The following is a 20,110-nucleotide window of genomic DNA, read 5'->3' as shown; positions in this document are numbered from 1 at the left end:
GTCTGCCCAAGCATGTACGCTGTCCATGTCCCTCTGTAACAATTAATCATTCATTATCTGCCCTTCCAGCTAGTTTGGTATCATCTGCAAACTTAATCAAATTGGTGTTTATATTCTTATCTATGTTGTTTATTTATATTAATTAGAGCATTGGCCCCAGAACTGTTTTTTGAGGGACACTATTTTTAACATCACCCATTTATAAAAAAAAAATCCTCTCACCATAACCCTTTGCTTCCTCTTTTTAGGTAAGTTTTGTGCTCACCTACACTTCACACCCTTAATTTCCCATTTATTTTTAGTTTGGTCACTAACCTTTTATGTGTCATCACATCAAAAATGTTTTGAAAATTAAGATGAATAATATCATATGCACTTCTCTGATCGTATGTTTCCTCATAGAGTTTCAGCCTATTAGTGTAACACACCTACCTTGTCTGAATTCATATGAACTATTTGCTGATATACCATTGTGACCACTCTTTTTATTCAAAAGGCAAACACTGGCTTCCAGTCATTAACAATTTCCCTAGTGTGTAAAGATTTTTGAAAAATACAGTATGTGTCAAGGGTTTATATATTTACTCACTTACTTCCTTAAGCACTCTAGAATAAATGTTATCTGGTCATAGTGATTTTCTAGATTTCAGTATATTTAATTAAAGCATTACTTGCCCCTCTACAATGCCCAAATCACTAAGTACCTAGTCTCTAGTACCTATTACATTTGGAAGGTTATCGATATCTTCACACTTGCAAACTTCCAAAAATACATATTCTGAGCATTTGCAATATTCATATACAGCTTTCCTGATATCCTTTTTAACTGTTGCTCTGATTCTCTTATATGCCTAATGATTAGTGCTTAAGATATTAGTTCTTTAGACTTAAATGTTCTCTACTTTGCAACTGTTTTAGCTGCTTATTTTCCACCACGGAGTTCTCTTTCTTACTGCTTCTAAGACTTGTCTTGCTTTATATGTGAAACATTTTTAATCCTAACACACATCTTCTTAACTGTCTTCACACTTAAAAGCCTATCCCAATTTATCTTACTTAGGCTTTACCATACCTGCTCATTATTTGCCCTAATACAATTAAACTTACCTGTTTTATTTTTTGAATATGCACTCAGCCAAAACACTGTGAAGTGTATTATTTTATGATCACTAGATCCTAGATGGGGCGGCACGGTGGCGCAGTGGTAGCGCTGCTGCCTCGCAGTTAGGAGACCCGGGTTCGCTTCCCGGGTCCTCCCTGCGTGGAGTTTGCATGTTCTCCCGTGTCTGCGTGGGTTTCCTCCGGGCGCTCCGGTTTCCTCCCACAATCCAAAGACATGCAGGTTAGGTGGATTGGCGATTCTAAATTGGCCTTGGTGTGTGGGAGTGTTTGTGTGTGTCCTGCGGTGGGTTGGCACCCTGCCCAGGATTGGTTCCTGCCTTGTGCCCTGTGTTGGCTGGGATTGGCTCCAGCAGACCCCCGTGACCCTGTATTCGGATTCAGCGGGTTAGAAAATGGATGGATGGATGGATAGATCCTAGATTTCAATTACATCTCCCCCTGAGTCCTATCCTGATTGATAAAGAATACTAAATCTTAACAGGTTTGCCCCATATTTGTGATTTAACTTTCTATGTTAAAAAAAAAGTGTTTATGTCTAAAACTCTTTCTAAAAAGTATTTGTAAGGTTATTCCAGTACATATTTTGGTAATTAAAGTCCCCCATGATTTAATATCCCTCTCTAAACTTGCCTTTGTACTATTAAAATGAAGTAACTATTACTAAGGCTTCTATCCCAGATATCTTCTAGCTGAATGCAAACATCCTCATTAAGTTGAGACTTAACACCTAATTGAAGAAGACTTGCATTCAAATGCTGTTTTACATAAATGCATTGAATCCTGTTTCACATAAATGAAACATTTATAAGTAAACATAAAACAAAATAAAATCACATTTTAGAATCCAGAGAGCCATTATGAATAATTCTGCACATCCTCTCCCTGACACACCTTCATTGAGAATTTTCAGCCAGCAAATTATTCAGCAGCAATGTGTGAAGAAACAATACTGTGTCTCTTTTATACCAACGAAAATATACCTTTATAATGCCTCAGTGTAACTGTGATTGCTCTTTTTATCTTTAGTTGAGTCAGAAGTTTTCTTTCTTTTTAGCTTTCTTTCCTTTCAGTAATTCAGGTGTGTATGTCAGAGGGGGTTTGTTCTTTGTTATAATATTTATGTACTTCCTTCTCAGCAAAAAGCAAAAATCCCCCCAGGGTACGAATCAATTGCTATCTATCCATCCATCCATCCTTCCAGTCATCCATATTCATATTTAGCAAACAAACGCACAAAATCCAAAACCTTTGAAGTTCTTCAACCAAACGTTTAACTTTTTGAATATGAGCTACATAAGATATGACAATTTCAAAAATGTTTATTACCTGATTCTACAGTCTGATTTATTTCATGCTCTTTACTTTCCTCTGCTAAAGAAGAGATGTTCTGTTTTCTGAGGGTAGCCCCCGCTTTCTCTTTTACAGCAGTTATTCCATGCCCTGTACCAATGTCAAAATACAGAAAATACAGCATGTTAGGAATTAGTAATAAATATCTCAAGTGTTACTATAAAAAAAGAAAGAGAATATACAAAAACATAAGGTTAACATATTATCAACAGAGCAGTACTACAATAAATTATGTGATTTCATCTGTAAAATATTAAATTTTGTTTTATGTACAGATAATGCTAACAGAAAATATATGGAGGATTATAAGAACATTGCTTTTCAATTTGGCATATCTAATATATAAAGGTGAACATTTGTGTTTACCCTGTATGCAAATCCACAACATTAAACCTATCTCTCCCAAATTTTGCACAGATCCGCCATTTGTACCGAGGAAGACTATAGGCTTTGTTTCATCATAAATTTTAATTGGTGCCCCAACTTGGCTTGCACAGGAACCCCTGCTAGTGTACAATATACTGTTTTACAACATAACTTAATAAAATATACCCAACATTCTGTAATGGTTAATAAAAAGGAAACTTAATACATCAGTTCCCTTTATATGAAAGCACTACAGTGTAACCTTCCAATAGTGCATTGATAGTACTTCTGCCTCACGGTAAGGATACCAGGGTTCAGGTTCCCAGGTCCTCCCTGCATGAACCAGGTCTCCCCACATCTGTGTGGGCTTCCTCTGTGTGCTCTGGTTCTCTCCCTCAGTACAAAGGCATGAAGTTAAGGTGGACTAGCAAGACTAAACTGGCCCTATTGTGCATGTGTGAGTGTGTTCACCCTGTCCAGGGGACTGTCCCTGCTTTGCACGCTATGCCTGCTGCAACAGACTCCAGCCCCCCATAACCGTGCTCAGGGTTATGCAGATTTATAAAATGGCATTCAGTACAGATATTCTGACAGTTTTAATGTCTAAAATATTAATTTGCTAAGTCAATGGCTAAATATGCAAAGAATAATCAAAAACACTGATTCGAATATGCAGAGTAACACTTCAAATGGTTGCTTCTTCTCTTAGTAGCATTAAGTATTAGTAATACTCCAGTGAACAAGCAATTGTTTGCAAGTGGAGACACTCTGTGGAGCAGTGAGATGGCACATGCACTACTACATTTTAGTCTAAATGTGTGAAGTGACTTTCCATTCCAACTTTGCCCATCTCACTGCAGACCACAAGATGGGCAGAGTAACTGTAGTTAAGACAAGAGTGTTTTAACTAGTGCAGGGGTGTGGTATAGCTGGTCCACGACGTAGAAGAAAAGGCCAATTTTTAAATAAATAATCACAGCACTCGCGGCCTATAGATGGGGGATAGTAGTGTGGTCGGAGCGGTTCTCAGACGCGACGTGTTCCAGGAGTTTCCTCACTTAAGTGCACAAGTGAGGAATTGTCCATATCAGTAATTGATGCTGGGAGCTGCTAATTGCCACACCTGTGCCACGTCCCCATTTTTAAAAAGGAGAAGCGCAAGTGCGGAGGGGGAGAAGAAAGATCGGAAAAGTGAACAGAGGTTTGAGGAGGAAGAAGAGAAAGCTGGAAGCTGAAAGCCGGTGAGTGAGTGAGCAAGCAAGTGCAGACTCTGATATGAGCAGGCAGCTGTGAGGAGAGCCCCTCAGGAGTGTTAGGCTGACACTCAGGGGCAGCAAGAAGTGGTTGCTCCTGCTGAGCGCTTTAGAGGAGCAGGAGTGACCGGAAGGTGGTTGGCTTGCTGCAGAAAGCAGCGGGAGTCGGAGACTTGGGAGATGGAAGCCTCAGCGTGAGCACCCGGTCACTGGGCATCCCCTGTCTCAGTCTGGTGATAGCCCACAGAGCCAGGGACCAAAAAGTGACCAGACTAGAAGGAGATGGTCAGCTGCAGGTAGGGCAACTCCCCTGCTGAAGGCGGCACCGGGTTTTGTTTTTAAAGGACTGCTTCCAGCAACTGTTTTAACCTCGTTTTAATAGATTTATTTATTGGATTTTAACCTCCACTTTGTAATCCTAGTTTTATTGATTATTTATTTATTTATGGACATTTTCATGTATTGCACTTAATTTGGACACTGTTTTGTTTTTTTTTTTCGTTTGTAATAAAAGCACTTTTGCCGTTTTGCACATTTCCCCTTGCTTCCTTTGGTGTCCTCATTGTCCAGCTCATCCGGTTACATTACCGACAGTGTCGGGTTCAAAAGAGCACCCAAAAAGGAAGTGGGAGCATGGAGCAGACCTGCATCATCACAAGGGGATGCATTGAGTTGTAGTAGTGAACCTATTGCTTATGACTTCCAAAACCCAGCATTATGCCGCTAACATAACAGAGTACATTTTTAAGATCGGAGAGAAACTGGTGGTATCTTTTAACACAAGTTTTTTGAATGTTAGAATTTCTTAAAGGGTTGCAAAATTTTTCAATAAGTTATTTTTATTGCAACTAGAGCATGGCATTTCATCAAGTTACAAAATGAGCTAGCTCAAGGCGAGAATGACTTCTAAAATTATATTGCAGCAATTAATTACTAGCCATGGACTGTTTCAAAATGGTGGTTTAATTTACCTTAACCTTTTCAGAGATTTTATACTGTGGGAAATTAATCATAGGCTGGGTTGACATTAACTTGAAGTATGTTTCCAGTGCTTAATAAGAGCAGTTCTTGAAAAGAATTTGAGTCAGTAAAGTACAAATTTAAAAAATTACAACAAATATAAAATGTATATTAAAAATGAAACAACAAATACATACAGTACAAGTATCCCAAAATAAAGACATTCTTTTGCCTTTCACATTGCCAATTGTTAAGTAAACTGCAGTACTCTGGTAAACAAAACATGTTCTTGTCCTTCTTCCAGAGTACAATTGCGACGGCAGCAATGTCTCCTTTAATTTCTCAGTATCTGTCTTGAATAATGATTAAATAAGCAAACTGTAATGAGTACACTTACACACATATAATGTAAATATTGTGCTGTATGTATTTCAAGTTGTTTTCACAATTTGCACTGTAAATAAATTTTATTTAAACATATTTGTATTAAATATATGGACCTACTAATTTAATGTTTTCAGCTACACATGTGTTGTACTTATCGTGTACAGACAAAGCCATAAATTATCTGTAAAATTATAAAATATACATTTTAAATTGAAAATAAAAATAACTACAAAACCTTTCCAATCTTAAATATAAATGCAAATACAACTAAATATTTGATTTACCCATATAATATACATCAGGCAGAACTAAGAACAGTAAGAAAATACAAGTGAATTGTTATAGCAAACTGATTGGTAGTGTGAGTGCTTACATAATCAAGTTTTGGTCACAAGTCTAACAGATGGTTGTAAAAGAGTTAACATTTAAGTGAAATTGAATTATTGTTTTTCACCTATTCAATTTCAAATTTCCTAGTGTGCTCATTATCCTGCTTCATAATCCAGTTTTGACCAAGTTTTAATATTCAAACAGTTGGTCTTACATTTTCCTGTGCAATATGCTGGGGCCTCAGATATAATAACTTGCGTAGAATTCAAATTCATGTTAAAACATGGTACACAGACAAAACTAGAAATGAGCGTACGCATAAAAAAATTCAGATGCATAAAACTTTGTGCAAGCAAAGTTCTATCCACTTTATTTTTATAAATTCCATTCAAAGTGCATGTTAATGCACATGCACACACCTACAGCACCACCCCGACTCCTCACAGAATTATGCCTATTTGAATATGCAAATCAATATAAATAGCTGTTTCCATTCTGTGTTTGATTAAAAGACAATGGCAAAAGCATGTGTAAAAAAGAACAATTTCAGTGAATATGAAATGGAGGTCCTGCTCAGTGAAGTGTAGGCAAGGAAAAAAAATGTACTATTAGTGGCTTAAGCAGTGATATAAGCAAAAAAAAAAAAAGAAACTGATGGAGTGGTACAGTGTGGCGGAGGCACTCAAAAGTTCAAGTTCAGAAAGTTGCATGGTGCCCAAAATAACAAAGAAGTGGTTACATATCAAAGTTACCGTGAAAAGTCAAATCATAGCCTACCATCTGAAAAAAGGTCTATGTCGAGATTAAAGTCAAAAAGTTGACTTTAATCTCAAAATTTCCACTTTAATATCATAGTTTATTTTGTCATTAAAGTAGAATATTGTGAACTTTAATTTAAAATTGATGTTTAATTTACTAGAGTTTCTCAAATTCCATCGTAACAGAAGTGCACATTAAATGGTTTGTATTCTAAGTGTTTTCCCTGACCCAGTCGTTAATCGCTACATGCTTCTTAAACATGCTTTCTCTTACACAGACAGAAGTTCGCAGGCACCAGAATATATTACATTCATGATGTTACAGCTCTCTGAACATTTTAGAATACTAAGATACATACTTGAAATCATTTTCATGATGGAATGCATTAAAGCATACCTATATATTAAACATGAGGGGACACGGTGGCATGGCAGGAGCAAAGAACTGGTGCCCTGCCCAGGGATTATTCCTACCTCACACACAATGCTTGCTGGGATGGACCCTGGATGGAAATGTTTATTGCAGCAGTACTGTCTCTGTCAAACATACCACCCCAATTCCTGTCCTTCTGTTTTCTTTCTCCACGTAACCAATTGCTACACAATAAGCGAGTAATAATAAATGTAAAACCAGCTGTAAGCTTAGAATGGCGATTCTTCAAAACTTTTAAGGAACATTGAAAACTCTTCATTATACATGTTTAATTATTCATTCCATCCATCAATCCAGGGTCACGCCTGCTCCAGCAAGCATCGGGCGCAAGGCGGGAACAATCCCAGGACGGGTAGCTGGCTCATCGCAGTGTTAATATGAGCACACACTTACACTAGTAGTGTCAATTTAGCCATACCCCTAACCTGCATGCTTTTGGAAGGAAACTGAAGCACACAGAGGAAACCCACCAGGAAAACATGCAAACTCCAGGCAGGGTACAACCGGGACTTGACTCTCTTACTGCAAGGCAGTAACAGTAATATTAACAGTATACATTATTTAAATGAAGTTAACAATTTATCTGTAAAATGTAATAGACATACCTTAATGCATTTCGTTATAAAAAATATCAACTATACATCGTAGTATTCTAACAGCACACAGTTCCAAGAGGATAGCTGTTGAAAATCTAAATTGACTTAGAAGCCAGCCATCATTATGGGACAACAAGTCAGTATGATCTGTAATTATGTGCTCACTTCTAATTATTCCATTTATGATGTCTTCTAACAACACTAAAGGATCCATGGCAGTTGGAATATTTTGGTCATTCTGTGCACCATTATATCGTTAAAGTCTGATTACAATCAAGTGCGTTAAATTTGTAATGATATGCAGTTAATTTCGATGTATTTGATAAAACCCACAGCATGGATGCGAATATGAAAAAGAAAGGAAAACCGCACAGAAACAGTAGTACTGCTTTGACACTGAATGTCGCCCGTTTACAAAACCGAGCAGAAATGTGCGTATGCATGGTCTGAGGCTGCTGTGAAAATGTGCATAGTTTTACGCCAAGTTTAGTTTTTATACGTGTCGATGTCAGAATGGAAAAGGGCAAAAGCAACATTTTTGTGCATACGCACCATTAATATATGAGGCCTCGGGTATGGTGGACTGAATATAATCTAAGGTGTCCATGCCCTATGAACAACAACCTAATTTGTCTCAAAACTCCTCAGGACATTTATGGTTCATTTAAATTCATCTTTGCAAACCTGTGTCAATGTTCCTTTAGATACAGACGTGGCTATCAGCTGGATGCCCCATCCAGAAAAACCAAACTCATTAATTCTTTTTTGATAATAAATCTAAAATGTAACATCTACCATGTTGACAAAAGCCTATGGTTTCTCAAAGTATAAAGGATGCTTTCTGCTGGGAAGACTGGCAGTTATCTTAAATGTTTGTCAAATTGTAAATAATCCATTTAAATGCTGAATAATTAACTTCAAATTATCTGGAAATTACCTCATGCAACAATTCCAAGACTGACAAAAAGCAACAGGTTTAGAGCTTTGTTGGAATTAGATTATTGTAAAGTCAAGCCCTGTTGTCCTACCATCCTTACACACTATTGCAGCATACAGTGGCATGATGTTCAAAGAAAAAGGATTACTGAAAATGAAATAAAATGATTATGGAACAAATTTAAAAGACAGTAGAAGAACTCACCTATGGTGGATGTTGCTGTTGTCAAAATAGACTTTCCCCAGGATCCCCAACCTTTTCCTGAGGTTAAAGTAGTTTGTATCTAAAGGAAAATATCAACAAAATTACATGATAACCTGGTTAACCATTCATGCATCTAAAGTCTTACTTTTATATATATTTGTTATAACGTTTATTGCAGTCTTAGGGCAGAAAAAACTGCTATAAAATGTTAAGCCTGAGTAGAGAACACAGGAGTAATACATGTGAAAAGTAGGAAAGGATGAAAAGTGATAAGAAGAAAATGTATTGTATGCAGATGGAGAAACAATTAAATACACTACTCAGAGTGCTGTTAGAGTAACCATTCCATTTCTAAATAATGCAACTTAACATTAATAAGTTAAACAATCACGGACAATTTACACTTAAAAAAGCCTAATATTTAGAAGATTAGGGCATCTTATGTTGACCAAATTAATTTTAAAATATTAATTATATTTTACCATACAAATGTATCTACTGTACAAAGTTTGGTTGCATCACTAGGTATCCCATTTTATTGAGTTTTTTTGTCTCCTCAAGATTCACTGAAGGTGCCTATCATATTTAGAAATGCTGTTTAAATTGATCAAGAACTCTTTTCAACACTATTAGAATTACTGGGCCTAATTCTGTTCTTGGTGCAAAACAGCCATGAATGGGAAATTGCACTGTTGTTAAAGTTAATTATTGAATAGATGCATTAAGCAGTTTAATTAAACTGTAATAAGTGATGAATAAATATAACATAACTCCGTTCCATATAAATTAATGTTTTATGCTTCATAGCCCTAAACTAATTTTTCATGGTTATAAAAATACAAGAACAACAAAAAAGGTCTTTACAGCTGGAACACAATACTCCTTCCTTTTATGAGTTTGCTTATCCCAAAACTAGGTCGGAGTAGGGTGAGAGTCTGTCTTTGTAATATCAGACACAAGGCAGATACTGTTTCTGGACAAGATGGTTTTGCACTTGAGGGCACAGTTACATATACACAGAGTCAATTTAGATTTAGAAATCTTCATAGCCTACACATATTCAGCATATGGGAAAAGCCGGAGTACCTAGAAAAAAAAAAATCCACATAAACACTGATAGAATATGTAGGCTCAATACAGACAAGATTTGAACATGTTATAAGAGCTATCTATGTGAGAGATCACATAAACATGATGCATGATGTTATTCTGAAAGTACTCATATTTCTATATTCTGTATTTGAAGAACATCTGTAATTTGTATATAATTTGTGTTTCAGTAACACTGTTGTTCACTAAAAGATTCTAATTAGAAATAATAAATGAAAACTGTATTGTCAAGCCAAATTCAAAAAGCATCTATGTATAACAAACATGGTATGTACCTGTTCATTCTCTCTGTTTTCTCCTGTATCTAATTCGGACAGTTTGACCTCAAGGTTCAGTAATTCACTACATTCTGTCTCTTGATTCTTTGGCAGTCCTGAGCTTGGAGGCAGTGCTCCTTCATCCAGTTCCTCCCTGATGCCATGCTTTGGGAAAATTACATCCTCAGATTGAAGATCAATGCCCTCCACAGAAGAACTTTCTTTTTGTCCCAGGTCAGAGGGCACATTTTCTGCATCTAAGGCTTCATTATGGTGGCCTTCATCTTTTATACTTGCCACATGCTCAGTGTGGGAGAGGGACAGCTGACTGCTCAGTTCAGCAGTAACACTGTCAACTGCCTCAGCCTGTGACATTTTTATTCATAGCTGAGTGAAATGATAAAGAAACAAGTTAGACACAAAAAAAATTATCAACCATTAAGTAGATGTTCTATTTGAATGAATAAACTTTAAAATCTTTTTATATATATATATATATATATATATATAGTATATGTAAATGTAAATGAAATTTCATAAATATATATATATATATATATATATGTATATATATATATATATATATATATATATATATATATATATATATATACACACATGTACATAGGTGTGCAAAACAGGCAGGTACAGTATATTGAAAGTCTAAATATATATGAAGTCAGTTCTGCATATATGAAATAATTTCTGAATACATAATATCAGCATATTATATATTCAGAAATTCTATATACTTGCCTGTTTGGCACCACATAATAAACACACACCATACAGTTAGGTCCATAAATATTTGGACAGAGACAACTTTTTTATAATTTCAGTTCTGTACATTACCACAATGAATTTTAAATGAAACAACTCAGATGCAGTTGAAGTGCAGACTGCATGAAAATGTGAGGAAACTAAATTTTAAAATTTTTTAACACAATCCCTTCATTTTAGGGGCTCAAAAGTAACTTGACAATTGACTCAAAGGCTATTTCATGGGTAGGTGTGGGCAAGTCCATTGTTATGTCATTATCAATTAAGCAGATAAAAGGCCTGGAGTTGATTTGAGGTGTGGTGCTTGCATGTGGAAGATTTTGCTGTGAACAGACAACATGGGGTCAAAGGAGCTCTCCATGCAGGTGAAAGAGGAAAGCCATCCTTAAGCTGTGAAAACAGAAAAAAACCCATCCGAGAAATTGCTACAATATTACGAGTGGCAAAATCTACAGTTTGGTACATCCTGAGAAAGAAAGCAAGCACTGGTGGACTCAGCAACGCAAAAAGACCTGGGGCCTCATGTATAAACGGTGCGTACGCACAGAAATGTTGCGTAAGAACTTTTCCACGTTCAAATCGCGATGTATAAAACCTACACTTGGCATAAAGCCACGCACTTTTCCACGGTACCTCATATCTTGTCGTACGCAAGTTCTCCGCTCGGTTTTGTAGACTGGCGGCACCCAGCATCAAACCAATGCTACTGTTCCTGTGTGGTTACTCATTATTTTCCTGACACGGCTTTATAAATACACTGAAAGTAACCGCATATTGTTTATCAGTGTAATGCATCTGATTGTAATTAACTTGTAACAATATAATGGTCCAGGGAATGGCCATAGTATTCCAAATACCATAACTGCTTTAGCGCTGTTACTCTAACTGCACCTTCTTCTTCTTCTTCTTTCAGCTCCTCCCGTTAGGAGTTGCCACAGTGGATCATCTTTTTCCATATTACTCTCACTGCACCACTCAGAGTATTTATATCACTGTATCTGAGTATGAATCACAGCAGCAGCTGATCGGAAAGAGAATTAACGGTATACAGCTTCAAGGACACGCTGTCTCAGCCACTGCAAAACGTTTTAAAGCCTTTCCTGTACAGACCTCGCGGTTCAGAAACAGTTTCATCCCAAGAACTATAAACGCACTCAATCAATTGCACCTTGTAGAACTCTTTGTACTTATAAGTACAATCACCCCACTGTAAACTTGCACTACAGTTATAATATCGCACAACCTGAGCCACTTTATAAAGCGCGTATTTACATATGATGACGATATCATTTTTAAGGTGAAATGCAGCAAAATATGTTTATTAAATTATACAGATAAAACTTTAACTTCATTTAAATAATCTATATTCTTCACTGGGAGTGTCGTTAAGGATAGAATAATTAAACATGTACTACGAAGATATTTCAATGTTCCTTAAACGTTTTGAAGAATTGGCGCTAAGCTTACAGATGGCTTAACTTCTATTACAGAGCTGATTGTGTGGTGATCGGTTACTTGGGGAAAGAAAAGCACTGACTGCAGTGACGGCTACGCCAATATATATTGAATATAAAACAGAAAGAGAAAATAACAACAAAGCTAAAATGCAGCGACAAATTTCGGCAAAAGTTAAATGCTTGTGTCATGAGCACGAGGCGGCTATGCAGTGTCTGCAACGGACGTGGCCATCCACCGTGCATAAGCTACCTTACTGACATTGGCGGGCGAAGGAGCCACCGATTCTTCCTCTGCCCAGTGCCACCACAAGCCTAGAGCCGCCCCTCAGTACTGCTGCAATAAATCATTTCATCCAAGTGAAACACATGTTTAATAACGTGCTTAAACTCCTATCATCATGAAAATTATATCACATATACATCTCAGTATTTTTGTTATTCAGAGAGCTGGAATATCACGAATGTAATGGATTCTGTGTCCTATCGGAGGAAGAGAGCCGGTTTAAGAAGCAATTAGTGATTCACACACATAGGCACATAGAAGATCAAATACAAAACAAAGCATTTAACGTGCTACTTTAATTACGATGTGATTTGAGAAACTGGTTAATTAAACGGTTTTAAGATGAAGTTTATGATGTTCTACTTTAATGACAAAATAAACTACGTAATTAAAGTGGAAATGTCAAGATTGAAGTTGACATTTCGTGCTTTTTCCCCACTGTGTGCCTTTTTTTCTCTGTACCCTAATAAGCTTTCATATGACACTCAGACAGTGGGCTATTACTTGCCTTTTCACGACGACTTTGATATGTGACTTCTTTTTTATTTCCGGCACTGTGTGATTTTGTGAATGTGAGCTTTCAAGTTTCTCCAACACGCTATGTCACTCGATCAGCTTCTTTTTATTGATTATACCACGGTTTATTTGAACAAATATTATGTTTTTCCTTTGCCTCCACTTGGTATTCGCTGAAATTCTTATATTTTCCCCCATGCTTTTTCCATTGTCTTTTCACAGAAGGCTGAGTTTAAGGGCAATTTATATTCATTTGCATATTCAAAGAGGTGTAATTCTGGGAGGAGTTGGGGCGTTACATAAAAGCGCGTGCACGAGCGTTAGTTTTCACGCTGATCGTGATTTATGTAGCGGAAGAACGTGGAAGTTGGAGTACGCAGATTCCTGCATCTGGATTTTTCTATGCATAAGCACATTTCGGCTTTTGTGCTTACGCCATGTTATAGTACGAGTTCTACTGCGTTATACATGAGGCCCCTGGACATCCACGGAAGACAACAGTGGTGGACGATCGCAGAATCATTTCCATGGTGAAGAGAAACCCCTTCACAACAGCCAACCAAGTGAACAACACTCTCCAGGGGGTAGGCGTATCGATATCCAAGTCTACCATAAAGAGAAGACTGCATGAAAGTAAATACAGAGGGTGCACTGCAAGGTAAAGGCCACTCATAAGCCTCAAGAATAGAAAGGCTAGATTGGACTTTGCTAAAGAACATCTAAAAAAGCCAGCACAGTTCTGGAAAAACATTCTTTGGACAGATGAAACCAAGATCAACCTATACCAGAATGATGACAAGAAAAAAGTATGGAGAAAGCTTGGAACAGCTCATTATCCAAAGCATACCACATCATCTATAAAACATGGTGGAGGCAGTGTGATGGCTTGGGCGTGCATGGCTGCGAGTGGCACTGGGACACTAGTGTTTATTGATGATGTGACACAGGACAGAAGCAGCCGAATGAATTCTGAGGTGTTCAGAGATATGCTGTCTGCTCAAATCCAGCTAAATGCAGTCAAACTGATTGGGCAGCGTTTCATGATACAGATGGACAATGACCCAAAACATACATCCAAAGCAACCCAGGAGTTTATTAAAGCAAAGAAGTGGAAAATTCTTGAATAGCCAAGTCCGTCACCTGATCTTAACTTAATTGAGCATGCATTTCACTTGTTGAAGACTAAACTTCGGACAGAAAGGCCCATAAAACAAACAGCAACTGAAAGCCGCTGCAGTAAAGGCCTGGCAGAGCATTAAAAAGGAGGAAACCCAGCATCTGGTGATGTCCATGAGTTCAAGATTTCAGGCTGTCATTGCCAGCAAAGGGTTTTCAACCAAGTATTAGAAATGAACATTTTATTTCCAGTTATTTAATTTGTCCAATTACTTTTGAGCCCCTGAAATAAAGGGATTGTGTTAAAAAATGCTTTAGTTGCCTCACATTTTTATGTAATCTTTTTGTTCAACCCACTGAATTAAAGCTGAAAGTCTGCACTTCAACTGCATCTGAGTTGTTTCATTTAAAATTCATTGTGGTAATGTACAGAACCAAAATTTAAAAAAGTTGTCTCTGTCCAAATATTTATGGACCTAACTGTATATAGCAGCAGTTTTTGTATCAAACATCATTTCAAAGCATTTTTATGAATATACTGAACATCATAACTAGTAACACATATTGTTACAGTCACAGCATACCAAGGTCAAAAAAGTGATTGCTGGCAGCCAATAAGCTATACAGTATACAGAATTTGATGCTCCATCCCTTACATTCAATTTTAAATCTCTGAATAAAACCGGTCCAATACATAGACAAGTAGATACCAAAAATGCCAAAATTATTCCTGACATCATCCTCACAGTCATGGGAATCTTTACTGAGGACATTTTTTCAAACAAATGATTCACATTGAACAAAAAACTATTGAACAGGAAAGGCAAAACTCATGTAATTCTGAAAAGAAATTTGAAAACTGACACAAATCTTACAATTCACAGTAACAGAAGCAGTCTTAACCAGGGTCTTGAAAAGAAAAAGAACCTATATTTCTCCTGCCCCACCCACATGAAAAAGCAGTAGTCTGCCCCTAAAAGGGATGTGGCAGCAGACAAAAATCACAAAACACAAGCGCCTCCTCTTTAAACCTTCATGGTCTATATGTGACTGGCTGTCTCAGTGATAACGGATTAAATCATGACAACATCTGCCACCGTACTAAAAAACAACCTCAGGCAGTTTTAGTGTTCTCCTACATGTTCAAGAACTGAGTTCCTTTGATGGTCTCCTTATTAATAATGGTCCTGTCACTAGTGAACATACTGTAGAGTTGGGTACAAATATGTTTCTAAAAACTTTTTGCTTTGAATAAAAAACACAATTACAATTAACTTTACGTTATCTATAACATTATTGTTGGCATTGAACAAATATTAACAATATGAAATATAATATAAAGTATGGCTGAATCACCAACCAAGTAACTATAACATCTGAATCTGCATCCACATTAGATACACTAAATACAGTACCTTGATTTATTTTCAAGCATGAGTAACAATAATGTTGGGCTATATCTGGTGCTATTAACTGAAACTAAATCTGAATTCGTGCAACTTTTTTATGCTCAAAAGAATGACTCTACAGTATTATGCATACATTACGACTTCTTCAGCATCTGCAATTGACTTTGAAGGATGCAAACATTCCTCGTTTGCTGGTGTGAAAACAAATCTTCAGCATTTCATTTTAATTCTTATTTGAATTTAACGTTTGCGATCTGAAAACGAGAAAAGTTAAGTTTACACCACTTCGCAGTCTTCTATCACTCAGCAAAGAACCCACAAATAAAAAGTAACTGTACACAGAAATCTCATAAGGCAAATGATATTAGATGGCAGTTTAAGAGCAGCATCGTCCAAATGACTGAATCAGTCTAAGAAAGCAAGATAATGAAACCTAAATGACAGAAAACTGATGCATGTACAGATGCCATAATGATGAAAATGTTCAAATTCAAATCTCATTTCTTTCTCATTTCGTAATGTTGCAGAGTGATAAAACATTTTTTGCTCTGTCTTTCTGCTTCTACAGATAATTATGAGCTTTCAATTAGCTTGCCCTTAGATGAAATACTAACCTGTTAGTTTTTACTGTGGAGTAGTCGCAACTTTCCTAGAGGTTTCCAGTTCCTCAGGAGCTTCGCGTCTGACGCCAGGATGCGCGCCCCCGCTCCTGTCGCCACGTCGGCAGGCAGAAGACGCGCCCGTACGGTGACGTCACCGGGCTCTGGTAGTGCACGGCAATGTGGACGCTGTGTCTGCCGATTGGACTCTGCACAGTGTTGTATTCCTGATGTCTCCACAGTTTCCGCATTTACTAAATACGAATGCTTCATTTGGAATGAAAATAACAAACATGATTCAATCAATTTATGAAGTTTTTTTCCACAGAACATATGCAGCAGCGTCGGTCTAAAGGCACAAACTAAACATGGGATAAGCAACAGTGCATTTCAGCAGTGGACTCTTGTTAATAATGCCATATTGTGTTGATACGGAGCATTTAAAAAAATGCTGTTATAAATATTTTAAAGGTAAAATGTTGAATCACTGAGTGTAAAGGATAAGCCTTCTGTGTCAGTGTAAAGACGAGGCTGAACACTCTCCTTTAGAGTTACACTTTCGACTGTTATGTAGTAACTTCTCTGCCTTATTATTATTTTTTTAATCATGGCAATTATGACTTCCTAGCTACGGCCATTTCCGCTCTGTTTTTCTAAGTAGCATAACAACAGAACACTGTCAGAGCCACTGTATCTCCTATTGATGGGAAGCCTAACAAGTAATGACAGCGCTGTAACATATTTATCTGTAGCTATTACCATCAACATGTGGCATTTTATACTGAAAAATGACCAGAACAGAAACTTGTCCTCTTGGCACCACAAGACCCCTGTATATTTTCGCCTGGAATACTACTGACTGGATGTTTTGTTTTTCTCTCCTCAGCTGGACGTTTAATCAGATACCTTTGATTTAGAAACTATTCAGACCCCATTCACTTTCTTTACAGTTTATTGTGTTGCAGATTTGATTTTAAATAGATAAATTTACTATTTTTACTAATCATTCTACACTCAGTAACCCATAATGATAGATAAAACATGTTTTGAGAAAATTACTGAAATCTCACGTTTGTATAAGTATTCAAACCTTTAATTCAGTACTTTGTAGAATACCCTCTAGCAGCAATTACGGTTTCAAGTCTTCTTGGGTAAGTCTCTACAAGTTTTGCACACCTTGGTCAGTTTACCCCATTCTTCATGGACGATTCACTCAGATTCTGCTAGATTAGATATAATTTATTAATCCCCAAGGGGAAGTTCAAATGCATACTCAGCAAAACAAAAAGCCTTAAAACACAGAATGCACAGCAATAGACTCAAAGTGCAATATAAGGCAAAAGAATAAAAAGATATAATTTAAATTAATTTAATATTATTTCAATATTATGCTAAAAATATCTGTAGTAAATTGGAATTTATATGATTCTCCTGTGGGTTCTACCTGGAGTGAAGAAAGGGACGTTGGAAAGAAGCATTGAACTGCCTAATGGCAGCAGGCAGAAATTATTCTAAGAGGCGTATCTACTGTATGTACACTGTGGAAAATTGAGCCTGTGACTAAAAGTACTACAAAAATGTGCCCCCTGCAGGGGATGGCATCCAATTTTATCAACATTCTCTTCTCCACAACAGCCTAAAGACTGTCCAGAGTCAGCCCAGCATTGGAACTGGCTTTACTAATAAAGTTTTTTGGTGATTTGCATTGGCTGAACTCAAGTTGTGTCTCCAGGAGACCACTGCATAGAACAACACACACTGGCTACAATGAACATGTAAAACATTTCCAGCAGCTTCCTGCACAAAAGACTTGAGTCGCCTCAGGAAGTGTAGTCTGCTCTGGCTGTTCTTATGCAGCCAATGGGAAGCATCAGTAAACCACCATCTTCAGGTCTTTCCACAGTTGTTGGAGTTTAAGTCTGGGGTTTGGATCAGCCACTCAAAGACAATCAGAGACTTCTCTTGAAACCATTTTCTTCATGCTGAAGAGTGAACCATCACCCCAATTTGAGGTTGCATGCACTCTGGAAAAGGTTTTCTTCAAGGACCTCTCTGTATTTAGTGGCATTCATTCTTCCCTCAATTACAACCGGTCACCCTGTCCCAGCCACTGAGAAGCACCTCCTTTGCACGATGCTGCTTGACTTTCTAAGTAACATATATCAGACAAAGAAGGTTGGCAAGTATTAGTTAGGGTCCCATCATGGCTGTGTTCTGTCACCTCCTTTGCATGATGCTGCTTGACTTTCTAAGTAACACATGTCAGACAAAGAAGGTTGACAAGTATCAGTCAGGGTCCCCTCATGGCTGTGTTCTGTTCCCCATCCTTTTTTTTTCTGTACACCCATCTGTCAAACTGCTGAAGTCTGCTGATGACACCACCCTGACTGGCCACCCTGCAATGCCGTATCAGAGGGAGATGGATCGGCTAACCAGTTGGTGCACCCTCAACAACCTTATTTTGAATTCCTTAAAACAGTAAAAATGATTGTGGGTATTAGGAGACACTCCTCTCCTCCTACATTTCTAGTTATAAATGATGTCACTGTCAACGAGTAGAATTATTTACATTTCTTGGCACAACAATCAATCACAGTCTATTGTGGGTAGAAAACAAAACTGGTCTAATCAAAAAAGATCAATGGCAGATCTTTTTTCTTCTTCAACTTAAAAAGTTTAATTTGTGCCATTCAGTGCTGGTACAGTTGTATTGAGCTGTTATTGAAAGCACTCAAAACATAAACTGCAGTATGTTATTCAGTCAGAAGAAAACATTCTTCTTTCGGCTGCTCCCATTAGGGGTCACCACAGCAGATCATCTTTTTCCATATCTTCCTATCCTCTGCATCTTGCTCTGTCACACCCGTCACCTGCATGCCCTCTCTCACCACATCTATAAACCTTCTCTTAGGCCTTCCTCTTTTCCTTTTTCCTGGCAGCTCTATCTTTAACATCCTTCTCCCAATATACTCATTATTTCTCCTCTGCACATGTCCAAACCAACGCAGTCTCACCTCTCTGACTTTGATTCCTAATGGTCCAACCTGAGCTGACCCTCTAATGTACTCATTTCTTTTTTTTTTTTTTTTCTTTTTTTTTTATTTATTAATTTTATTACAATCAATACATAGCAATCACGTTTTACAAAAAAAAAGAATTATACTAAGAACAGATCGATCCCCACCCTTGAGAGAGAGAGCAAGCCAAACGGTGTAAAATTTAAGGCTTTTAAAAATACCTAAATCAACAAATTCTCTGTGCTTTATAAAATCATTTCAAAATATTACTGATTAGATCCTGCCATGTTTTGAAAAAGTCTGCACAGATCCTCTAACTGAGTATTTGATTTTTTCCAATTTTAAATAATATAACACATCAGTTTCCCACTGACTTAAAAGAGGAGAGTTTGCGTTCTTCCAGTTTATCAGAATAAGTCTGCGTGCCAAAAGTGTAGTGAATGCAATCACAATTTGTTTGTCTTTCTCCACTTTAAGACCCTCTGGAAGAACCCCAAACACAGCTGTTAATGGGTTAGGAGGGATTGTGAGTCCAAGACTGTCTGAGAGGTAATTAAAAATTTTTGTCCAGAATAATGTTAATTTGGAGCAGGCCCAGAACATGTGACCTAGTGAGGCTGGGCTTTTGCAGCGTTCACAGGTTGGATCATGCCCTGGAAACATTTTGAGAGTTTTAGTCGAGACAGATGTGCTCGATATATAATTTTGAGTTGTATAATTGTATGCTTTGCATATGGAGCTTGAGTGAATTCTCTGCATTGCTACTTTCCACTCCTTTTCTGATATATTAATTGAGAGGTCATTTTCCCAGTGTCCTCTTGGATCTTTGAAAGGAAGGGATTGTAAAAGGATTTTATATATTGTAGAGAT

General features: G+C 37.3%; 1 protein-coding gene across 2 annotated transcripts in view; it reads right to left on the bottom strand.

Annotated features, from left to right (window-relative positions):
* Window positions 1-16,358, bottom strand: part of fam114a1 (family with sequence similarity 114 member A1) — a 71,771-nt gene extending 55,413 nt beyond the window's left edge. The window contains exons 1-5 of one of the 2 annotated variants that reach the window (XM_039751297.1): window positions 16,239-16,334; window positions 15,758-15,878; window positions 10,082-10,450; window positions 8,697-8,775; window positions 2,449-2,562 (exon numbers count right to left, since the gene is read on the bottom strand). In XM_039751297.1, the coding sequence (XP_039607231.1) occupies window positions 2,449-2,562; window positions 8,697-8,775; window positions 10,082-10,438 (550 nt within the window). In that variant the 5' untranslated portion in view covers window positions 10,439-10,450; window positions 15,758-15,878; window positions 16,239-16,334. Of the gene's footprint in view, window positions 1-2,448; window positions 2,563-8,696; window positions 8,776-10,081; window positions 10,451-15,757; window positions 15,879-16,238 lie in introns of both variants that reach the window. The other variant, XM_039751296.1, reaches the window with a different exon arrangement.
* Window positions 16,359-20,110: the final 3,752 nt, after the last annotated feature.

The sequence above is a fragment of the Polypterus senegalus genome, chromosome 4, assembly GCF_016835505.1.
Source record: "Polypterus senegalus isolate Bchr_013 chromosome 4, ASM1683550v1, whole genome shotgun sequence".
Taxonomy (NCBI): domain Eukaryota; kingdom Metazoa; phylum Chordata; class Cladistia; order Polypteriformes; family Polypteridae; genus Polypterus; species Polypterus senegalus.
This window is presented reverse-complemented; position numbering and strand designations above follow the sequence as displayed.